The 21488-nt window shown below is 49.9% G+C and overlaps 2 protein-coding genes across 7 annotated transcripts in view; one reads left to right on the forward strand and one right to left on the reverse strand.

Annotated features, from left to right (window-relative positions):
• LOC134983110 (zinc finger protein 436-like) overlaps window positions 1–17295 on the reverse strand; it is a 52040-nt gene extending 34745 nt beyond the window's left edge. Inside the window, exons 1-7 of the mRNA XM_063948824.1 lie at window positions 17126–17295; window positions 16801–16814; window positions 15324–15473; window positions 14573–14764; window positions 14080–14197; window positions 13905–14002; window positions 6521–6968 (exon numbers count right to left, since the gene is read on the reverse strand). Of these exons, the coding sequence (XP_063804894.1) occupies window positions 6521–6968; window positions 13905–14002; window positions 14080–14197; window positions 14573–14764; window positions 15324–15431 (964 nt within the window). The 5' untranslated portion in view covers window positions 15432–15473; window positions 16801–16814; window positions 17126–17295. The remainder of the gene's footprint in view (window positions 1–6520; window positions 6969–13904; window positions 14003–14079; window positions 14198–14572; window positions 14765–15323; window positions 15474–16800; window positions 16815–17125) is intronic.
• LOC134983119 (oocyte zinc finger protein XlCOF8.4-like) overlaps window positions 17281–21488 on the forward strand; it is a 64225-nt gene continuing 60017 nt past the window's right edge. For 5 of the 6 annotated variants that reach the window (XM_063948843.1, XM_063948845.1, XM_063948846.1 and 2 more), the window contains exons 1-2: window positions 17281–17457; window positions 21251–21400. In XM_063948843.1, coding sequence (XP_063804913.1) covers window positions 21323–21400 — 78 coding nt within the window. In that variant the 5' untranslated portion in view covers window positions 17281–17457; window positions 21251–21322. Of the gene's footprint in view, window positions 17458–17482; window positions 18390–21250; window positions 21401–21488 lie in introns of those variants that run through there. The other variant, XM_063948844.1, reaches the window with a different exon arrangement.

The raw sequence follows: 21488 nt of genomic DNA on the forward strand, positions 1-21488 counted from the left end.
GAAAACCAGTCCAGGCTCACCAGACCAACTCTCTAAGCATCAAACAAGCAATGAGATAGGAGCATCCGCCCCCGTTAGAAGGGCCCAGAAGCCCAGTATATGCGGAGACTCAATTCACTCTGGCTTTGGAAGGGTTAAACAGGAATCCCAAAAGGTGGAGGCTGGAGGCTGAATGGGGTTTAAATATGGGACACTCTCTCTGCCATTCGTTCATTATCATAAAAGGGTCTAGATGATCATAATGAAACATACCTACCGGAGGAGACTTCATCTCAATCAGTGTTCAGCCCTGCCTAGGTCATATGAATGTTGTACCTTTATTTTCCCCCCTATTTTTATTTCTTGAGATTGTAATTACTTGTGTGACTATTTAAACTATTATATTCTTGTAACTTTTTCTTTTTTTCTATAACAATAAGCTTTGAAGTTTTGACTTGGATTAAATAACTAATCTTAGTTCTGATTGTCTGTGTTTCACACCGAAGCCTTGAGAGGCTCATGTCACCTAATTTTTACGTATTAATAATTTTGTGTGCGGGTGAGAGCAGGAGCTCGCCTGGGGCGTGGTCCCTCAAAAATTGCTTAGCCTGGCTGGCGCAGCGACCAGTACTTCTGATGGTGGCAGTTACCGCGTTGATTTACCACAAGCGCTGAGGAAATCAGTAAGGACTCACGGGCAGCATTCTTAGATTGGCGTATCTGGAGAATTGCTGCGTCAGAATCACATTCTCACACACCCCACCCAGATGGTCGGTAAGGAAGTGGTGTTGGGGTCTTTACATTCTAGCTACTCCTACCTATTCATATCCACAGTACCTTCCCTTACATTCTCCACATTTGAGGTCCACGCTATACGCCTCTTCCAAGCTTTTCATCTTTGATTAGCTATCATTTACTGTCCCCTGGCATTCCCTACAAATTCCTCAACAGCCTTGCTTCCGGGCTTCCTCACTTCCTCTTATATGACATTCCCTCCATTATCTTGGGTTATTTCAACATCCCACTCAATATCTCCATCAAATCTTCTGCCTCTAAACGCCTTACCCTCACATCTTCACTTGCTCTCTCCCAGTGGACCTCCTCATGCTCCCATGTAAATGAGAGCTCACTTGATCTGGTCTTCAATCACCGTTAAGATATTTCTGATTTCTCCAACTCCCCATTTCCCCTCTCTGACCACCATCTACTCTCTTAAATTTTTCTCGCTCTGCTTCTCCATCTCTACCTCCTAAGGCTACCATCATTGAGGAAACTGACACCACTTCCCTATCCTCCCTGTTTGATTAATTTCTCTCTCCTATTCTCTCTCTCATGCACTGAGCAAGCCACTTCCCGATACAATGCTTCCCTTACTTCTGCTCTTGACTCTGTCGCTCCACCGACCACTATTTACCCTCACAGATCAAGACCTCAACCCTGGCACACCAAATGTGCCAGATCTCTGCAAAAATGCATTCAGCAAAATGGATTCTGAAGGGGAAGGGGAGCCACTGAAGGGCTTGTAAGAGAGGGGAGGTGGACGTAGTACATTTGGTGATGAAAATGAGCTGGGCAGCAGCATTGTGGATTGTAGTGGAGAGAGGCATTTATCAGGGAGGCCAGATAGGAGGAGATTACAGTAGTCCAATCTGGAGATGACCAGTGAGTGGATGAGGGTCGTAGTAGCATCCAGGGCGAGAAAGGGCCTGTTCCTGGAAATATTTTTTGAGATAGGAACGGCAGGACTGTGAGAGGTACTGAATGTGTGGTTTGAAGGAAAGAGATAAGTCCAAGACAGCATACTTGGAGGTTAGAGGATATAGTAGTGCCATAATAGATAATGAAATTGTGGGAAGTGAGGTTGTGTGAGAAGATAATCAGCTCAGTCATGTTAAGTTTAAGAAAGCGCAGAGACATCAAGGATAGCAAAGAGACAGTTGGAGATACGAGTGAGGAGAGTGGGGGAGAGGTCAGGGAAGGAAATGCAACTCTGAGTATCATCAGCATAAATATGAAAGTCAAAAGAGCTAATGAGATCACCTAAAGAGGATGTAGAGAGAGAGAGAGAGAGAGAGAGAGAGAGAGAACAGGAGAGGTCCAAAAACAGAACTGTTGGGGACACCTACTGTTACTGGAAGTGGGGGGAGGTGTAGTCATTGGAGGAGATAGAGAAGGAATGGTCAGAGGCGCAGGAGTACAACCATGAGAAGGCAGTATCACACAGACCAAGTGAGTGACGTATTTGTAGGAGAAGAGGGTGGTCCACAGTGTCAAAAGCAAAATAGAAGTCAAGAATAATAAGTGGACAGTATTGGCCCTTAGATTTTGAAGCAAGGAGGTCATTGCAGACTTTCAGTGGAGTGGAGAGGATAGAAGCCAGATTGAAGTAAGTCAAGAGGGAGTGGGAGTAAAGAAAGGCAGTAAGGTGGTTGTAGACAATACGCTCAAGGAGTTTGGAGCCATAGGGAGGAGAGAGATGGGTCGGTAGTTGGAGAGAGTGTTAGAATAGAGGGTAGGTTTTTTAAGAATAGGTGAGACAAGGGCATGCTTGAACACAGAGAGGACAGTGCATGATGGAGAGCTTGGGGAGATGAACAAGATGGTAACAGGCAGAAGGACAGAGGTAGCGTAGGAGATGGAAGAGGAAAGGGTCAAGTGGGGAGGTGGTGGGGGACCGAATGAGGGCCATAACTTTCTCTCCAGATACAGGGGCAAAGGAAGTCAGGGGTGGTAAGAAGGATGGGACGGGTGATCAGGGTAAGGAGGAGGTGGGTTGTTGAGGGTCTGGTGGGATGTGCTGTGCCAATATATGGAATCAATTTTGTATGTGAAGTGGGTGGCAAAGTCAAGGGTAGAGCGTGAGGAAGGTAGTTGAGGTGGGGGTGGGCAGAAGAGTTAGTTGACAGTGGCGAAGAGCCACCAGGGGTTTGAAGACGATGTGGAGATGAGGTTCTTGAAATATGAATGTTTAGAGAGGGAAAAGGCAGCACTGTGGGATGAGAGCACAAGTTTAAAATGGAGGAAGTCCGCCTTATAGAGTGATTTCCACCACTGTCACTTATGATCATTTTTGCAGATATCTGGTGAGTTTGGATAGCAAAGGTTGAGGTGTTGATCTGCGGGGGTGAATAGTGGTCGCTGGACCAACAGAGTCAAGAGCAGAAGAAACTCATTGTATAAAGGAAGTGGTTTGTTCAGAGCAGGACAGACAGAGAGAGAACACAGTTGGCGAGATCCATGCCTGATACAAGGGGCTGACAATGAGCTCAGTTCTTGGCTTGCCCTCAAGTGGCTGAAACAAAACACAATGGTAAGCTACAGAAAATAAACGCTGCCTGACCTAGAGGAAGCAGATGCATCAGGGGAGGAGGAGAAGCTGCATTTTATATATGGTCTGGGGTAGCTTTTTATCCAGCCTCTCTCTACCTGACCGAGAAAGGAAGTTACCCACTGTAATGGCTGCCATGGAGGAATGAAGAGGGAAAAGCACTGCTGCCTCCAAGCTTGCAGAATACCATTTTCATAAATGTTCCTGTAATAGGGGCACTCCTGTACCTATGTAGGTTTTATGCTTGTGTCCTGGAACTTTTCCATTTTTGCAAGAAGATATGGGGTCAACCTAATTACTGTTGATTCACAGTATAAATATAAGGCGACTGTAGCAAGTCTCAGATGTTGCCAACTTAGTAACAGAAGCCGGTGATTAGCCAATTCTCTGAGGCCGGCTGCTACAGAAGCATGTGGATACACGACAGAGGCTGAACCATATATCTCCTAAGCATTGTGTCACATGGCAGGAGGAATCCAGAGCCTGTGCCCCAGCAAGCAGCCACACCATGCCAGAAATAGGGAGCGGATTATATACAGACAGGCGTGTGCTAAAAGGGACACTCTCAGGGTTTACAGGGCTGGCACACTAAGATACATCACCAAGCAGGATCATTTATACACACAGCAAGATGGGGCTACACCTGACTAGTTTTCCCATAATCTGTACTATGCACTTTACTACCAGGATAGGATACTGTGACCTCACAGCTGTATGTCACTAAAACATCCATAGCGTACGTAATAACATAAGCAGAGGTACTGCTAGTACACAGCGACATGATGTGAGGGGGAGAGCAGGAGTATAATAGGGGCTGATGGCTCCTGATGTATGAGATACACCAGAGAGTGTGGGAAGGAGACTGGTCAGATCTCTGGGCTGGTAACACACAGTGATATGATGTGAGGGGAGAGCAGGAGTATAATAGGGGCTGATGGCTCCTGATGTATGAGATACACCAGAGAGTGTGGGAAGGAGACTGGTCAGATCTCTGGGCTGGTAACACACAGTGATATGATGTGAGGGGAGAGCAGGAGTATAATAGGGGCTGATGGCTCCTGATGTATGAGATACACCAGAGAATGTGGGAAGGAGACTGGTCAGATCTCTGGGCTGGTAACACACAGTGATATGATGTGAGGGGAGAGCAGGAGTATAATAGGGGCTGATGGCTCCTGATGTATGAGATACACCAGAGAGAGTGGGGAGGAGACTGGTCAGATCTCTGGGCTGGTAACACACAGTGACATGATGTGAGGGGGGAGAGCAGGAGTATAATAGGGGCTGATGGCTCCTGATGTATGAGATACACCAGAGAGTGTAGGGAGGAGGCTGGTCAGATCTCTGGGCTGGTAACACACAGTGACATGATGTGAGGGGAGAGCAGGAGTATAATAGGGGCTGATGGCTCCTGATGTATGAGATACACCAGAGAGTATGGGGAGGAGACTGGTCAGATCTCTGGGCTGGTAACACAGTGACATGATGCGAGGGGGAGAGCAGGAGTATAATAGGGGCTGATGGCTCCTGATGTATGAGATACACCAGAGAGGGTGGGGAGGAGACTGGTCAGATCTCTGGGCTGGTAACACAGTAACATGATGTGAGGGGGAGAGCAGGAGTATAATAGGGGCTGATGGCTCCTGATGTATGATACACACCAGAGAGTGTGGGGAGGAAACTGGTCAGATCCCTGGGCTGGTAACACAGTAACATGATGTGAGGGGGAGAGCAGGAGTATAATATGGGCTGATGGCTCCTGATGTATGACATACACCAGAGAGTGTGGGAAGGAGACTGGTCATATATCTGGGCTGGTAACACACAGTGACATGATGTGAGGGGGAGAGCAGGAGTATAATAGGGGCTGATGGCTCCTGATGTATGAGATACACCAGAGAGTGTGGGGAGGAGACTGTTCAGATCTCTGGGCTGGTAACACATAGTGACATGATGTGAGGAGGAGAGCAGGAGTATAATAGGGGCTGATGGCTCCTGATGTATGAGATACACCAGAGAGTGTGGGAAGGAGACTGGTCATATATCTGGGCTGGTAACACACAGTGACATGATGTGAGGAGGAGAGCAGGAGTATAATAGGAGCTGATGGCTCCTGATGTATGAGATACACCAGAGAGTGTGGGGAGGAGACTGGTCAGATCTCTGGGCTGATAACACACAGTGACATGATGCGAGGGGGAGAGCAGGAGTATAATAGGGGCTGATGGCTCCTGATGTATGAGATACACCAGAGAGGGTGGGGAGGAGACTGGTCAGATCTCTGGGCTGGTAACACAGTAACATGATGTGAGGGGGAGAGCAGGAGTATAATAGGGGCTGATGGCTCCTGATGTATTATACACACCAGAGAGTGTGGGGAGGAAACTGGTCAGATCCCTGGGCTGGTAACACAGTAACATGATGTGAGGGGGAGAGCAGGAGTATAATAGGGGCTGATGGCTCCTGATGTATGACATACACCAGAGAGTGTGGGAAGGAGACTGGTCATATATCTGGGCTGGTAACACACAGTGACATGATGTGAGGGGGAGAGCAGGAGTATAATAGGGGCTGATGGCTCCTGATGTATGAGATACACCAGAGAGTGTGGGGAGGAGACTGTTCAGATCTCTGGGCTGGTAACACATAGTGACATGATGTGAGGAGGAGAGCAGGAGTATAATAGGGGCTGATGGCTCCTGATGTATGAGATACACCAGAGAGTGTGGGAAGGAGACTGGTCATATATCTGGGCTGGTAACACACAGTGACATGATGTGAGGAGGAGAGCAGGAGTATAATAGGAGCTGATGGCTCCTGATGTATGAGATACACCAGAGAGTGTGGGGAGGAGACTGGTCAGATCTCTGGGCTGATAACACACAGTGACATGATGTGAGGGGTGGTATTTAGGTTGCCGGCTGTTGGGATCCCGGCGCACAGTATACTGGCAACGGAATCCCGACACCTTTCCTCCCTCTTGGGGAGTCAACGACCCCCCTGGAGGGAGGATAGCGTAGCATACCATACTACACCCACAGCGAGGGGGAGAGCAGGAGTATAATAGGGGCTGATAACTCCTGACTCTGTACTGGGCAGATACATTCCCTTCATTAGTTTGTACTGACAGGGGAGGGTGTAGGATAAGAGATTGTTGTAGTTATTGAGCAAGGAATATGTGACTCTTTTCTGTATAAAGTGTTTACTACTCACCTGCGCTGATATCTGTAGGGATTTCCTCCTCCTTACACTGCTGATCACCCCTCACACACGTCTCTTCTTCTCCCTCTATATCTTCTGCCTTCATATCAGTCACATACGTCTCTTCTTCTCCCTCTATATCTTCTGCCTGTATATCAGTCACATACGTCTCTTCTTCTCCATCTATATCTTCTGCCTTTATATCAGTCACATACATCTCTTCTTCTCCATCTATATCTTCTGCCTTTATATCAGTCACATACATCTCTTCTTCTCCATCTATATATTCTGCCTTCATATCAGTCACATATGTCTTTTCTTCTCCCTCTATATCTTCTGCCTGTATTTCAGTCACATACGTCTCTTCTTCTTCTCCTATATCTTCTGCCTTTATATCAGTCACATTCATCTCTTCTCCATCTATATCTTTGGCTTTAATATTATTTAAGCGATCTTCACCCTATGTAAACAATCAATAAAAGAAGACTGTAATAATTGTTGATTTCAGTAATAGATTAAACAATACAAATAATAGGATTTTAATACCTACCGGTAAATCCTTTTCTCTTAGTCCGTAGAAGATGATGGGGTCATCATTAGAACCATGGGGTATAGACAGGATCCACAGGAGACATGGGCACTTTAAGACTTTAAAAGGGTGTGAACTGGCTCCTCCCTCTATGCTCCTCCTCCAGACTCCAGTTATAGGAACTGTGCCCAGGGAGACGGACATTTCGATGAAAGGATTTATTGTTAAACTAAGGTGAGATTCATACCAGCTCACACCTCAAGCATGCCGTACAACATGGCATTCAACAGAATACAAGCCAACAGCATGAACAAATGCAGCAACATGCTGACAATAACGTAACACAACATGTATGTAACCACAACTAATAACTGCAGATACAGTGCGCACTGGGACAGGCGCCCAGCATCCTCTACGGACTAAGAGAAAAGGATTTACCGGTAGGTATTAAAATCCTATTTTCTCATACGTCCTAGAGGATGCTGGGGTCACCATTAGAACCATGGGGTTATACCAAAGCTCTAGAACGGGCGGGAGAGTGCGAACGACTCTGCAGCACCGATTGACCAAACTTAAGGTCTTCATCGGCCAAGGTGTCAAACTTGTAGAACTTTGCAAATGTGTTTGACCCCGACCAAGTAGCTGTTCGGCAAAGTTGCAATGCCGAGACCCCCTGGGCATACGCCCAGGATGAGCCCACCTTTCTAGTAGAATGGGCCCTCACCGATTCCGGTAACGGCAATCCAGCCGTGGAATGAGCATGCTGAATCGTGTTACAGATCCAGCGTGCAATGGTCTGCTTGGAAGCAGGACATCCAACCTTGTTGGGAGCAAACAGGACAAACAGAGCCTCTGTTTTCCTAATCTGAGCCGTTCTGGCGACATAAATCTTCAAAGCTCTGACCACATCCAGAGATTTTGACTCCGCAAAGGCGTCAGTAGCCACAGGCACCACAATAGGTTGATTCATGTGGAAAGAGGAAACCACCTTCGGTAGAAATTGTTGACGTGTCCTCAGTTCAGCTCTATCTTCATGGAAGATCAAATAAGGGCTCGTGAGACAAGGCCGCTAACTCAGACACCTGCCTTGCAGATGCCAAGGCCAACAGGATGACCACTTTTTAAGAGAAGAATTTCAACTCCACCTTCCGTAAAGGTTCAAACCAACGTGATTGAAGGAACTGCAACCAGAGGCGTAACTAGGGTAGGGCGAGTGGGGCACGTGCCCTGGGCGCCCTGGCAGGCCCAGGAGAGGGGGGCGCCACCGGCGTCCAGGGCATCATGACCCACTCGCCCCCGTTAATCCTAAATGTGAGGGGAGGAGAGCGCAGCGTCTCTCCCTCCCCTCACCGCCGCTGGGAGCACTAGCAGTCCGGTCTCCGGCGCTAGCCAATCAGAGCTTGCGGACCAGCTCCTGATTGGCTGCCGGTCCGCGAGCTCTGATTGGCTAGCGAACCGGCGCCAGAGAGCCGCCGGAGACCTGGAGCAGCGAGGGGAAGGAGAGGCGCTGCGCTCTCCTCCCCTCACAACAAGAAGCCACTCCAGCGGCCGGTGAGGTGAGTGACGGGGGAAGGGGGGGGGGGGGTCCGGCGGCGGCACAAGGGGGGCAAGTATCTGGCACCAAGTGGGGCCTGGCACTGAGTGGGGCATGTAACTGGCACTGAGTGGGGCATGTAACTGGCACTGAGTGGGGCAATGTAACTGGCACTGAGTGGGGCAATGTAACAGGCACTGAGTGGGGCATTGTATCCGGCACTGAGTGGGGCATTGTATCAGGCACTGAGTGGGGCATTGTATCCGGCACTGAGTGGGGCAATGTAACTGGCACTGAGTGGGGCAATGTAACTGGCACTGAGTGGGGCAATGTAACTGGCACTGAGTGGGGCAATGTAACCGGCACTGAGTGGGGCAATGTAACCGGCACTGAGTGGGGCAATGTAACCGGCACTGAGTGGGACAATGTAACCGGCACTGAGTGGGGCATTGTATCCGGCACTGTGGGGCAATGTAACTGGCACTGTGGGGCATGTATCCGGCACTGTGGGGCATTGTATCCGGCACTGTGGGGCATTGTATCCGGCACTGTGGGGCAATGTAACTGGCACTGTGGGGCAATGTATCTGGCACTGTGGGCCATTTTCAGTGGCCACACCCCTTCTGGAGCATAGCCACACCCCTTCTGGTGTGTGGCCACGCCCATTTTTCCGGCGCGCGCACATGCTTCTTTTGGTGTTCTTTTTTTTTTTGTGGGGGGGGGGCGCCATTTTCCATCTTGCCCTGGGCTCCAAAAACCCTAGTTACGCCTCTGACTGCAACACCACATTGAGATCCCATGGTGCCACTGGAGACACAAATGGAGGTTGGTTGTGCGAAACGCCTTTCACGAAAGTCTGAACTTCTGGAAGGGAGGCCAATTGTTTCTGAAAGAAAACCGATAAGGCGAAATCTGTACCTTAATTGAGCCCAATTTTAGGCCCGCATCCACACCTGCTTGTAGAAAATGGAGAAAACGTCCTAGCCGAAACTCTTCCGTAGGAGTCCCTTGGATTCACACCAAGAAACATATTTTCTCCAAATACGGTGGTAATGTTTAGACGTTACACCTTTTCTGGCCCGAATAAATGTGGGAATGACTTCACTGGGAATAACCTTACGGGCTAGGATTTTACGCTCAACCGCCATGCCATCAAACGTAGCCGCAGTAAGTCCTGATACACGCACGGCCCCTGTTGTAACAGGTCCTTGCGCAGAGGAAGAGGCCAGGGATCTCCTATGAGTAATTCCTGAAGATCTGGATACCAAGCCCTCCTTGGCCAGTCTGGGACAATGAGGATCGCCCGGATCTTTGTTCTTCTTATGATCTTTAGAACCTTTTGAATGATAGGAAGTGGAGGGAATACATACACCGACTGAAACACCCACGGTGTCACCAGTGCATTCACTGCAATTGCTTGAGGGTCCCTTGACCTGGAACAATATCTCTGAAGCTTCTTGTTGAGACGAGATGCCATCATGTCTACTTGAGGAACTCCCCAACGACTTGTCACCTCTGCGAAGACTTCTTGGTGGAGGCCCCACTCTCCTGGATGGAGATCGTGTTTGCCGAGGAAGTCTTCTTCCCAGTTGTCCACTCCTTGAATGAAGATAGCTGCCAGAGTGCTTGTATGCTTTTCCGCCCAGCGGAAAATCCTTGTGGCTTCTGCCATTGCCGCTCTGCTTTTCGTTCCGCCCTGACGGTTTATGTACACTACTGCTGTTACATTGTCCGACTGGATCAGTACAGGCAGATCTCAAAGATGTTCCGCTTGCAGAAGGCCGTTGTAAATGGCCCTTAACTCCAGAACATTTAAGTGGAGACAAGTTTCCTGACTTATCCATCTTCCTTGGAAGTGTTCTCCCCTTGTGACTGCCCCCCAGCCTCGGAGGCTTGCATCCGTGGTCACTAGGATCCAGTCCTGTATCCCGAACCTGCGCCCCTCCAGGAGGTGAGAACTGTGCAGCCACCACAGGAGTGATACCCTGGTCTTGGAAGACAGGATTATCCTCCGGTGCATGTGTAGGTGGGACCCGGACCACTTGTCCAACAGGTCCCACTGGAATACCCTGGCATGGAACCTGCCAAACTGAATGGCCTCGTAGGCCGCAACCATCTTCCCCAGCAACCGAATGCATTGATGGATGGACACTCTTGCTGGTTTCTTTGACCAGACTCTGAAGTTCCAGAGCCTTTTCCACTGGAAGAAAGACTCTCTGTAGTTCTGTGTCCAATATCATTCCCAAAAACGACAACCGCGTCATCGGAATCAACTGTGATTTTGGCAAGTTTAGGAGCCAACCATGTTGCTGAAGAACTGTCAGGGAGAGTGCAACTTTTTGCACCAACTGGTCCCTGGATCTCGCCTTTATAAGGAAATCGTCCAAGTATGGGATAATCGTGACTCCTTGCTTGCAAAAACGAACCATCATCTCCGCCATCACTTTGGTGAAAATCCTCGGAGCCGTGGACAGACCAAACGGCAACGTTTGAAATTGGTAATGACAATCCTGAATTGCAAACCTCAGGTAAGCCTGATGCGGAGGATAAATGGGAACATGTAAGTAGGCATCCTTTATGTCCACCGACACCATAAAATTCCCTTACTCCAAACTGGAGATCACTGCTCGGAGAGACTCCATCTTGAATTTGAATTTCTTTAGGTAGAAATTTAGGGATTTCAGGTTTAAGATTGGTCTGACCGAGCCGTCCGGCTTCGGAACCACAAACAGGCTCGAATAAAAGCCTTCTCCCTGTTGTGACTGGGGAACCCTGACGATAACTTGATTTTGACACAACTTTTGTATTGCGTCGCAAACTACCTCCCTGTCCGGAAGAGAAGCTGGTATGGTCGATTTGAAAAAACGGCGAGGGGGAACATCTTGAAACTCCAGCTTGTACCCTTGGGATACTATTTGTAAAACCCATGGGTCTAGGTCCGAATAAACCCAAAACTGACTGAAAAGTTTGAGACACGCCCCCAACGGTGCGGACTCCCGCATAGGAGCCCCAACGTCACGCGGTGGAATTAGCACAAGCCTGGGTGGACTTCTGCTCCTGGGAGCCTGACAAGGCTGGCGATCGTTTACCTCTTCCCCTTCCCCTAGTGGCAAGGAAGGAAGAGCCTCGGCCCTTTCTGTATTTATTGGGCCGAAAGGACTGCATTTGATAGTGGTGCGTTTTGTTTTGTTGTGGAGGATCTTAAGGCAAAAAGGATGACTTACCCGCGGTAGCTGTAGATACCAAATCATCAAGGCCGTCACCAAATAAGCCCTTACCTTTATATGGTAGAGATTCCATACTTTTCTTGGAATCAGCATCAGCATTCCATTGGTGAATCCACAACGCTCGTCTAGCTGAGACTGCCATGGCATTGGTCTTTGATCTCAAAAGACCAATATCTCTTGCAGCTTCCTTAAGGTATGCTGTAGCGTCCTTGATATAACCCAGCGTCAAGAGGATGCTATCCCTCTCGGGTATCTATTTCAGAAGACAAGTTGTCTGCCCACTTTTCGATAGCACTACTCACCCATGCAGATGCAATGACAGGTCTGAGTAGTGTACCTGTGGTCGCATAAATGGACTTTAACGTAGTTTCTTTTTTTTCGATCCGCAGGATCCTTAAGGGCCGCCGTGTCAGGTGACGGGAGAGCCACCTTTTTAGACAAACATGACAGGGCCTTGTCCACGGTGGGGGGTGACTCCCGCTTTTCCCTATCTGCCGAGGGAAACGGATAAGCTACTTCTTTTGGGAATCTGAAACTTCCTGTCAGAGGACTTTCCCAGACTTTTTCAAATAGCGTGTTCAGTTCATGAGAGGGAGGAAACGTTATCTCAGGTTTCTTCTCCTTATAAATACAGACCCTTTTATCAGGAACGGCAGGGTCCTCAGTGATATGCAATACCTCTTTAACCGCCACAATCATGTACTGTATGCTCTTTGCCAATTTTGGATCTAATCTGGAATCACTATAGTCGACACTGGAATCAGTGTCCGTGTCGGTATCAGTGTCAGCCTACTGGGTAAACGTACGTTTCGGTGACCCCGAGGGTACCCGAGCTTGTAATAACATATCCTCCACAGATTTCTTCCATGCCTGGGTCTGAGACTCAAATTGTCTAATCTCTTACTAATATGAGCTACAATAGCATTCAAAGCACGCAACACAATTACCCAATCAGGAGTCGGCGATGCCAACATGGTCACCCCCACCGCCTTTTGTGTATCCAATACAGCCTCCTCCTGTGAAGAGCACTCAGCCTCAGACATGCCGACACACGTGTAAGAAACACCCACAGACACACTGGGCTTATAGGGGACAGACCCACAAAAAAAACTGTCCGAGACACACAGAGGGAATTTGCCAGCTCACACCCCAGCGCCAAATCAATGGGTCTGAAGCGATTATATTATTGCACCAAATAACCTACCCCCCCGTTTTGCACCCTGATACTTGTTCAGCAGTGTGAGGAAGGACCAGCGTCTCTGCAGCCAGCGGAGATGAAATGGCGCAGAGTGAGCTGTGGGGACGAAGCTCCGCCCCCTTAATGGCGCTCTTCCGTCCTGCTCTTTGTAATACTGATTATACTGGCGGGGGTTAGGACTGTGCCTTTGCACTAATGTCCTTTCTTGCCAGTTCATACTGAGGATTTTTAGCTACCCAGGGCGCCCGCCCGCCCCCCCGGGTGTGTGTGTGCGGGAGCTTGGCGCGCAGCATCCGCTCGCTGTGTGGTACCTCAGGGAAATGCACTGAAGTCTTCTTTTCTTCTTCTACTCACCTGTCTTCTGACTTCTGGCTCGGAAAGGGGGTGACGGCAGGCTGTGGGAGCGAGCATCTGAGCGTACTTAGCGATCAAACCCTCAGGAGCTAATGGTGTCCTGTAGCCAGAAGCAGAGCCTTTGAACTCACTGGAAGTGGGTCATACTTCTCTCCCCTAAGTCCCACGAAGCAGGGAGACTATTTCCAGCAGCCTCCCTGACCATAAAAAGATCCTAACAAAGAGTATTTTCAGAGAAACTCAGTAGAGCTCCCTGTAGTGCGTCCAGTCTCACTGGACACAATTCTAAACTGGAGTCTGGAGGAGGGGCATAGAGGGAGGAGCCAGTTCACACCCTTTCAAAGTCTTAAAGTGCCCATGTCTCCTGCGGATCCCGTCTATACCCCCATAGTTCTAATGGTGACCCCAGCATCCTCTAGGACGTATGAGAAATTATGACACAAATAGCTGCTCTATACTGAGGTAAAACAGTGTATAAGGCACACACACCATCTCTACACTTCATATAGTGACAGTCTCTTTGGTATAAGGGGGAGACCCTAAATCCAACCTACCTGATCCTCCTGTGGGGTCCTGTGATTCTCCTCTGTATGATCCTGGGAATAAAGAGGACGGAAACATCTCTCTGGGGTATTTCTGTTACTGGCCCCATCTGTAGGAGACACACAGTGACTGAGTACATTGTATATATGGGATTATCAGATGATGTGTATCTAGGTGACCCCATACCTGCTCTCTCCATTACACCACATGACAGTCTCCTCTTACCCAGTGATGTGAGGGGCCGGTGATTCTCCATCATCACGTCCTTGTACAGATCCCTGTGTTCCTCTATATACTCCCACTCCTGCATGGAGACAGACCGTGACATCCTCACACCTTATAGGAACGTGACAGACACAGTGATACAATCATCACCCAGACATATCCCCTGGTGTTACTGTATAATGTCCCAATTCCAGCAGTCACCTCACCAGTCATCACCCAGACACATCCCCTGGTGTTACTGTATAATGCCCCATTCCCAGCAGTCACCTCTCCAGTCATCACCCAGACAAATCCCCTGGTGTTACTGTATAATGTCCCATTCCCAGCAGTCACCTCTCCGGTCACATCCCCTGGTGTTACTGTATAATGCCCCATTCCCAGCAGTCACCTCTCCAGTCACCACCCAGACACATCCCCCGGTGTTACTGTATAATACCCCATTCCCAGTAGTCACCTCTCCAGTCAGCAGCTGAATGATCATGTTGGTAAGTTCCAGGATCTTCTGGTCATTGTGTCTCTCATGTATCAATGAGTGAGGTGGAGGCACCGGGATGTGGCTCTGGGTCCTGCTCAGTCCTCCCGACACACGGGGCTGGCTATTGGGTGTCTCACACACACAGGACGTCTTCCTCACTACTGTGTAATCCTGTGTAATGGGGAAGACATCATATATAACTGCATACACTCCCAGATCCCCTCACCTCCCAGTCATGTCCCTGTATTATTACTATAGATATAAGTGAAATCACAGTGATGCTCCCAGATCCCCTAAGCAGGCATGTCCCTGTATTATAACTATAGATATGTGATGTCACTGTGATGTTCCCAGATCCCACTCACCTCCCCAGTCATGTCCCTGTATTATTACTATAGATATAAGTGACATCACTGTGACACTGCCAGATCCCCTCACCTCCCCAGTCATGTTCCTGTCTTATTACTATAGATATAAGTGACGTCACTGTGATGTTCCCAGATCCCCTCACCTCTCCAGTCATGTCCCTGTTTTATTACTATAGATATAAGTGACGTCCCTGTGATGTTGCCAGATGCCCTCACCTCTCCAGTCATGTCCCTGTATTATTGCTATAGATATAAGTGATGTCACTGTGACACTCCCAGATCTTCTCACCTCCCCAGTCATATCTATAGTAATAAAACAGGGACATAAGTGACATCACTGTGACACTCCCTGATCCCCTCACCTCCCCAGTGAGCATGTAGATGATCTTCAGGGTGATATTTATTATCTTCTCCATCTTCTGACTCCTGTCCCTGTCCATCCTCAGTGAATCAGTTAGAGTACAGAACATGTAACTAGCAAAAAAGAATCTGGTTCCGCACAGCTGGAATGCCTAGGAATACAGACAATACATAACACAGATTGCATATTAAACATAGTAAATATGTAACATTGAGTGACATCTCCTATTTCCCAACAGCCATACAGCCCTGGTCAGTGTCTCGCAGAGGTTCCTGTGACCCAGCCCCATAATAATGTACTGCATAGTGGGCCTGAATCAGTCACAATAATATTGTGGCTGGAATTGCAATAAAGAGATGGTCAGTACATTGCGCATATCCATGACCCGTACTGCATTGTGGGACGCAGTACGGACGCAGACATCAAGTAATTGACAGTCTGTGGCTTTTTGGGGGTGTCGACGCCTGCCATTTTACAAAACGGAAGTTGGTGAGGGGGAGGCAGTAGATGAGGGGGAGGCAGTAGACAGTGGGGCAGTAGGTGAGGGGGAGGAAGTAGATGAGGGGGAGGCAGCAGGTTAGGAGGAAACAGGGGGCAGTTGGTGAGGGGTAAGCAGGAGACAGGGGGCAGTAGGTTAAAAGGAGACAGGGGGCAGTTGGTGAGGGGTAGGTAAGAGACAGGGGGCAGTTGGTGAGGGGTAGGAAGGACACAGGGGGCAGTAGGTGAGGGGGAGGCAGGAGACTGGGGGGCAGTAGATGAGGGGAAGGCAGGAGAAAGGGGGCATAAGATGAGAGGGAGGCAGTAGATGAGAGTGAGACAGGAGACAGAGGGGCAGTGGATGAGAGGGAGGCAGGAGACAGGGAGCCAGTAGGTGAGGGGGAGGCAGGAGACTGGGGGGCAGTAGATGAGGGAGAGACAGGGGGGAGTAGATGAGGGGGCAGTCGATGAGGGGGAGGCAGGAGACAGGGGGCCAGAAGGTGAGGGGGTGGCAGGAGACAGGGGGCAGTAGATGAGGGGAGGCAGGAAACAAAGGGCAGTGGGTGAGGGGGAGGCAGTAGATGAGGGGGGACAGGAGACAGGGGAGCAGTAGGTGAGAGGGGGCAGTATATGAGGGGGAGGCAGGAGACAGGGGATGCAGTAGATGAGGGGGTGGCAGGAAACAAAGGGCTGTGGGTCAGGGGGCAATAGGTGAGGGGGAGGCAGTAGATGAGGGGGAGATAGGGGGCAGTGGGTGAAGGGGAGACCTGATACAGGGGGGCAGTTGGAGAGGGGGAGGCAGGAGACAGGGGCAGTATGTGAGGGGGAGGCGGGAGACAGGGGGGCAGTAGGGGAGGAGGCAGTAGGTGAGAGGGAGAAGCAGCTGACAGGGGGGCAGCAGGTGAGGTGGAGACGGGAGACAGGGCGGGGAACAGTGGGTGAGAGGGAGGCAAGAGACAGAGGGGCAGTAGATGAGGAGGAGCAGGAGTCAGGACAGTTACCTTTAGAATGAAAGCCGCAGCTGACTGGTAGATGCTAGAATCAAGTGGGCTAAGGGACCTTTTCCGTAAGGGTGAGGAGTTACGACGCAAGGGGGAGGAGCTAGGCCAGCGGGATAGTTCCTCTACTATCCACGCCACCAACTATTACCTTTAGTAATTAGGTGGTGAGCGGAGCGAGCCACCGTGCCCGAAGCGTGGCGAGCGAAGCGAGCCCGCGAGGGTACTTTTCGGGTACCCTGTTCGCCCGTAGCTCCTCCCCCTGGTGACGTAGCTCCTCCCCTCAATACGTCACAAGGTCCCTTCAGCCCCTCCGATATAGAACCAACCGCAGCTGACTGCCGGGTGGGCGGGGTTACACACAGGAACGAGTCTTGGTAGAAGATAGTGAGCGGGGCAAAGCGCGGGGGGAGTGGAGTTATGAGTAGGTAAATACACGGGGCGGAACAGGTGCTGGGGTCATTCAGCCAACCCCGCTGAGCTCCGCCCACTCTCCGTCTATTGGCCGCAGCATTGACCTAACCCATAACCCCCTGCGCTGTGCACCAATCACTGTCTGCAGCCAAGCCTCGTTCCTGTGTGTAGCTCCTCCCATCCTCCGGCGCTTCCTGTGTGTACAATCCTCACTTCCTGCTGTGACCTGCTGCTCTCATCCTCCAGGTAACTTTCCCCTGCCCGTCTCCTGACCCGCCCCCTGTCTGTCCCCTGCCTGCAGGGCCGGTAACAGGGATCTTGTCCCCTCCATGTGGCAGTTATGTAGTAGATAGGATACAGTGGGATACAGGTGACAGACCTGGCCAGTGTGACCTTACTCATTGTGTAACATGTCAGCTGCAGAGCATTAATAAGACACTGGCAGTGTGTGTGCTGCAGCCTGAGACCCCTCAATGCCGTCACCTCCATCAGTCACATCAGTATACAGGTTTAAAATGTCAGATGCCCGCTAGGTGGGTGCTACACTTATAACGACCGCCACCCGCTGCAGAGACGCCAGGGTGTATTATAAAATGCCAGTATCAGAAGAGACTGACGTAACGTATGTACCAAGAGTTTCTGCAGCAGCTGTGCCTGGGTCCACAAATCTCCCTATTTGCCAATTGCAGGCCTGGTATTTACTCTTATTCTGTAGGCAACCTTAATTTCTCCATCCCGCCCGTAGGCTGCGGCAATAAGACATTATTTTGTATGTGTGCCAGCAGCCGTGCTGTTACTGTGCCCCATGCTGTGTGCGATGCCACCGTCCGCATCAATGCAGCAAGTAGGGGTGGGTAGCATCCAGAAGCAGGCACAGGGAGAGCGGCACTTACTCCTCCAGGGGTCTTCCTCGCTCATCCGCCCCAGGGGTTCCAAGAATGTCATCCTTCCTACACTGCAGAGGGTGTGGGTAGAAGGTAGGGGCTGTGGGTCTAGCATGGCTGGAGACTCTGGTACTCCATGTGGCTGCTCCCCTGCTGCTGCCTTATTACGCGATACAGCCCCCTTTTGACCCCCCCCCCATCACTGGGCCTGCCTGATTCCTGCCTTCTGTACCCTGCTACCCCTGCATGTCTCCTGGGAAATGAGTGCGTGACCTGTCAGCTGCTGGGACAGAGGTGAGTTCCCTGCCTGTCTCCTGATGCCAATATTCTGCTGCCCCTGCCAGTCTTCTGCCACCCCATGCCTGTCTCATGCCACACATATCCTATCACCATGTCTGTCTCCTGCCACCCTCACCCCTGCCTGTCTCCTGCCGCCCCCTGCCTGTCTCCTGCCACCCCTGCTTTTCTCCTGCCTCCTGTACTCTGCCACTCCCTGTCTGTCTCCTGCTCCCCCACCCTGCAGTCCCCCTGCCTGTCTTCTGCCGTCCTATTCCTGTCTCCAGCTACACATATCCTGCCGCCCCCTGCTTGTCTTTTGCTGCCTGTCTCTTGCTGTCCCCTGCCTTTCTCCTACCGCACATATCCTGCTACCCCCTGCCTGTCTCCTGCCGCCTTTCCCTTGCCTGTCTCCTCTGGGGGAGGGGTTTGTGACCTATCTGTTACATCAAAGTGGGTACATCACAGTGGACAGGAAGTAACCATGAAGACAGTGGGGGGGTGTTTCGGAGAGTGGCTGTTACAGGAGAGGTGCACGGTGTATTGGGTTGGGATGAGTGCCTATTAGCACCAATCACTACAGCGAATCATCAGACAGGAAACACATAATGTATAGCTGGGATGCGGTCGAAATACTAACACCGGAATCCCGACCGCCACAATCCCGACATATTCTCCCTCCATGGGTGTCCACGACACCCATAGAGGGAGAATATAATAGGTTCCGTGCCCGCAAGGTGCTGGATTCCGCTCGCCACCCCTGTCGGGATTGTGTGGTCGAAATTCCGGCGTCGGTATTTCGACTGCCGGGATCCCGTCCAGCGGGATTACGTACTGATCCCGTATAGCTGGGCACAAGAAATATTTAGTGGATTCAAATGTAAACAACAAAGAATTGCACCAAATATATGTCTGTGAGAAATTAGAGCACAGGTCAGGAGAAGAGCATGGGTGTATGTTGTCAGTTCAAAAACACTTAAGCCACCAAGTTCTGGGATACAATGTGTTATATATGGAGACCTACACAGGACATTTCATAAGGATACGCATTTATTTATCTAAATTACATTAATGAAATACTTAGTTACAGTAATAGCAAGTACAAATTAGAATACTCAGCTCTTATCTCAGATGTTTTAAGATCTGTCCCAGATGATGGTCATCGATTAAGTAGTTTAAATAATGAAGTCCAGGTCCCGTCTTATAACTTCACATCGCAAGTTAAAAGCTGGAGCGGATTTGTAGAAGGTTATATCCGCCGCAGACAGAACCAGCTTCAATCGGAACTGATCTGCTATGTGTAAGTCTCTAGGCTTTATAGCAGGGATGGGGAACCTTTGGCCCTCCAGCTGTTGTTGAACTACACATACCAGCATGCCCTGCTACAGTTTTGCTATTTGGACGTGCTAAAACTGTTGCAGGGCATGCTGGGATGTGTAGTTCAACAACAGCTGGAGGGCCGCAGGTTTCCCACCCCTGCTTTATAGTATTCCTTCAAGGATACGCTAACGTTGTTTTACCAGATATTACATTCAGGGTCTGTGAAGCTGGGTGCAGTAATCATTCAGTATAACATAATTTATCTTATCCTGGACAACTGTCCCCTTTCACCCACTTATGAACACAATTCCCCAAACATCCTACTAGACAGTTTCCATCTGAGATGCTGATAATAGAAACATATATTTATTATAATCATCCAGCCTAAAAGCTGTCTACACTCCCCACTCACTATGTCCTTCACACTAGGTCAAAGGTGAAAGACAGCTGTGGAGCTATATTTCTAACTGGTGCCTATATGTCTGCAAAAGCATTTATCCTAATAAAAAGTACATATATAAAGCAATGAGGTCATACATGAAAAAAATGGCGTCAAAAAGTAGTTAAAAAAATCACCACATATAATGTAACACTGGGGGTGCAAGTGTAAAGCGCATACCTACTGCTTACTTAGAAGCACAGCTAGGGTAATGCAGCAGCGTTGTTCAGCTAGGGTAATGCGGCGTGATGCACTGCTAGGTTAATGTGGCGGCGATGCACTGCTAGGGTAATGCGGTGGCGATGCACAGCTAGGGTAATGCGGCGGCGATGCACAGCTAGGTTAATGTGGCGGCGATGCACTGCTAGGGTAATGCGGCGGCGATGCACTGCTAGGGTAATGCGGCGGCGATGCACAGCTAGGGTAATGCGGCGGCGATGCATTGCTAGGGTAATGCGGTGGCGATGCACAGCTAGGGTAATGCGGCGGTGATGCATTGCTAGGGTAATGCGGCGGCGATGCACAGCTGGAGTATTGTGGCGGTGATGCACAGCTGGGGTAATGCGGCGGCGATGCACAGCTAGGGTAATGCGGCAGCGATGCACAGCTGGGGTGATGCGGCGGCGATGCAGAGCTAGGGTAATGCAGCAGGAGACATCTGGTATAAGTAGACACCTGCAAACATGTGTGATCCAGTGCTGCGTACAAGGACACAGCATCAAAACATTTGCTGCACCATCGGCTGGATGCCTGAAAGCTGAGGTCACGCAGACTGGACGCCGCAGCTCCATGAATGAGGCCATGAAATTTCCATCAGAAGACGGAGACCCTGTCCTTAGCACTCCCTTCACAGCCCATTCTCACCCTTACACCACTTCATGGCTCGAGCCATACTCGTCTGACAACCCAGGACCCATATAGCACATGCTCAGTACGTGTCCTGGACATGAGCAATAGCGCTACGATCTAAATCAGGCCCACTATGCAGTACAGCCTTATGGGGCTGGGTCACTGACCAGGGCTCAATGGCTGTGGGGAAATAGGAGACTTAATGCTCACTCTATTCCATATTTACTGTGTTACATGTGCAATCTGTTTTGTGTATTATATTTATTCCCAGGAATTCCAGCTGTGAGGAAACGGAGTCTTTATTGCACGTCACATGTTCTGTATTCTCTCTGAATAACTGAGGATGGACAAGGACAGGAGTCACAGGACTAAGAGGATAATAAAAATCACCCTTGAGATCATCTACCTGCTGACTGGGGAGGTGAGGAGATCTGGGAGTGTCACAGTGACAACACTTATATAATAATACAGGGACATGACTGGGGAGGTGAGGGGATCTGGGCGTGTCA

This window comes from Pseudophryne corroboree (genome assembly GCF_028390025.1).
Source record: "Pseudophryne corroboree isolate aPseCor3 chromosome 3 unlocalized genomic scaffold, aPseCor3.hap2 SUPER_3_unloc_1, whole genome shotgun sequence".
Classification (NCBI taxonomy): domain Eukaryota; kingdom Metazoa; phylum Chordata; class Amphibia; order Anura; family Myobatrachidae; genus Pseudophryne; species Pseudophryne corroboree.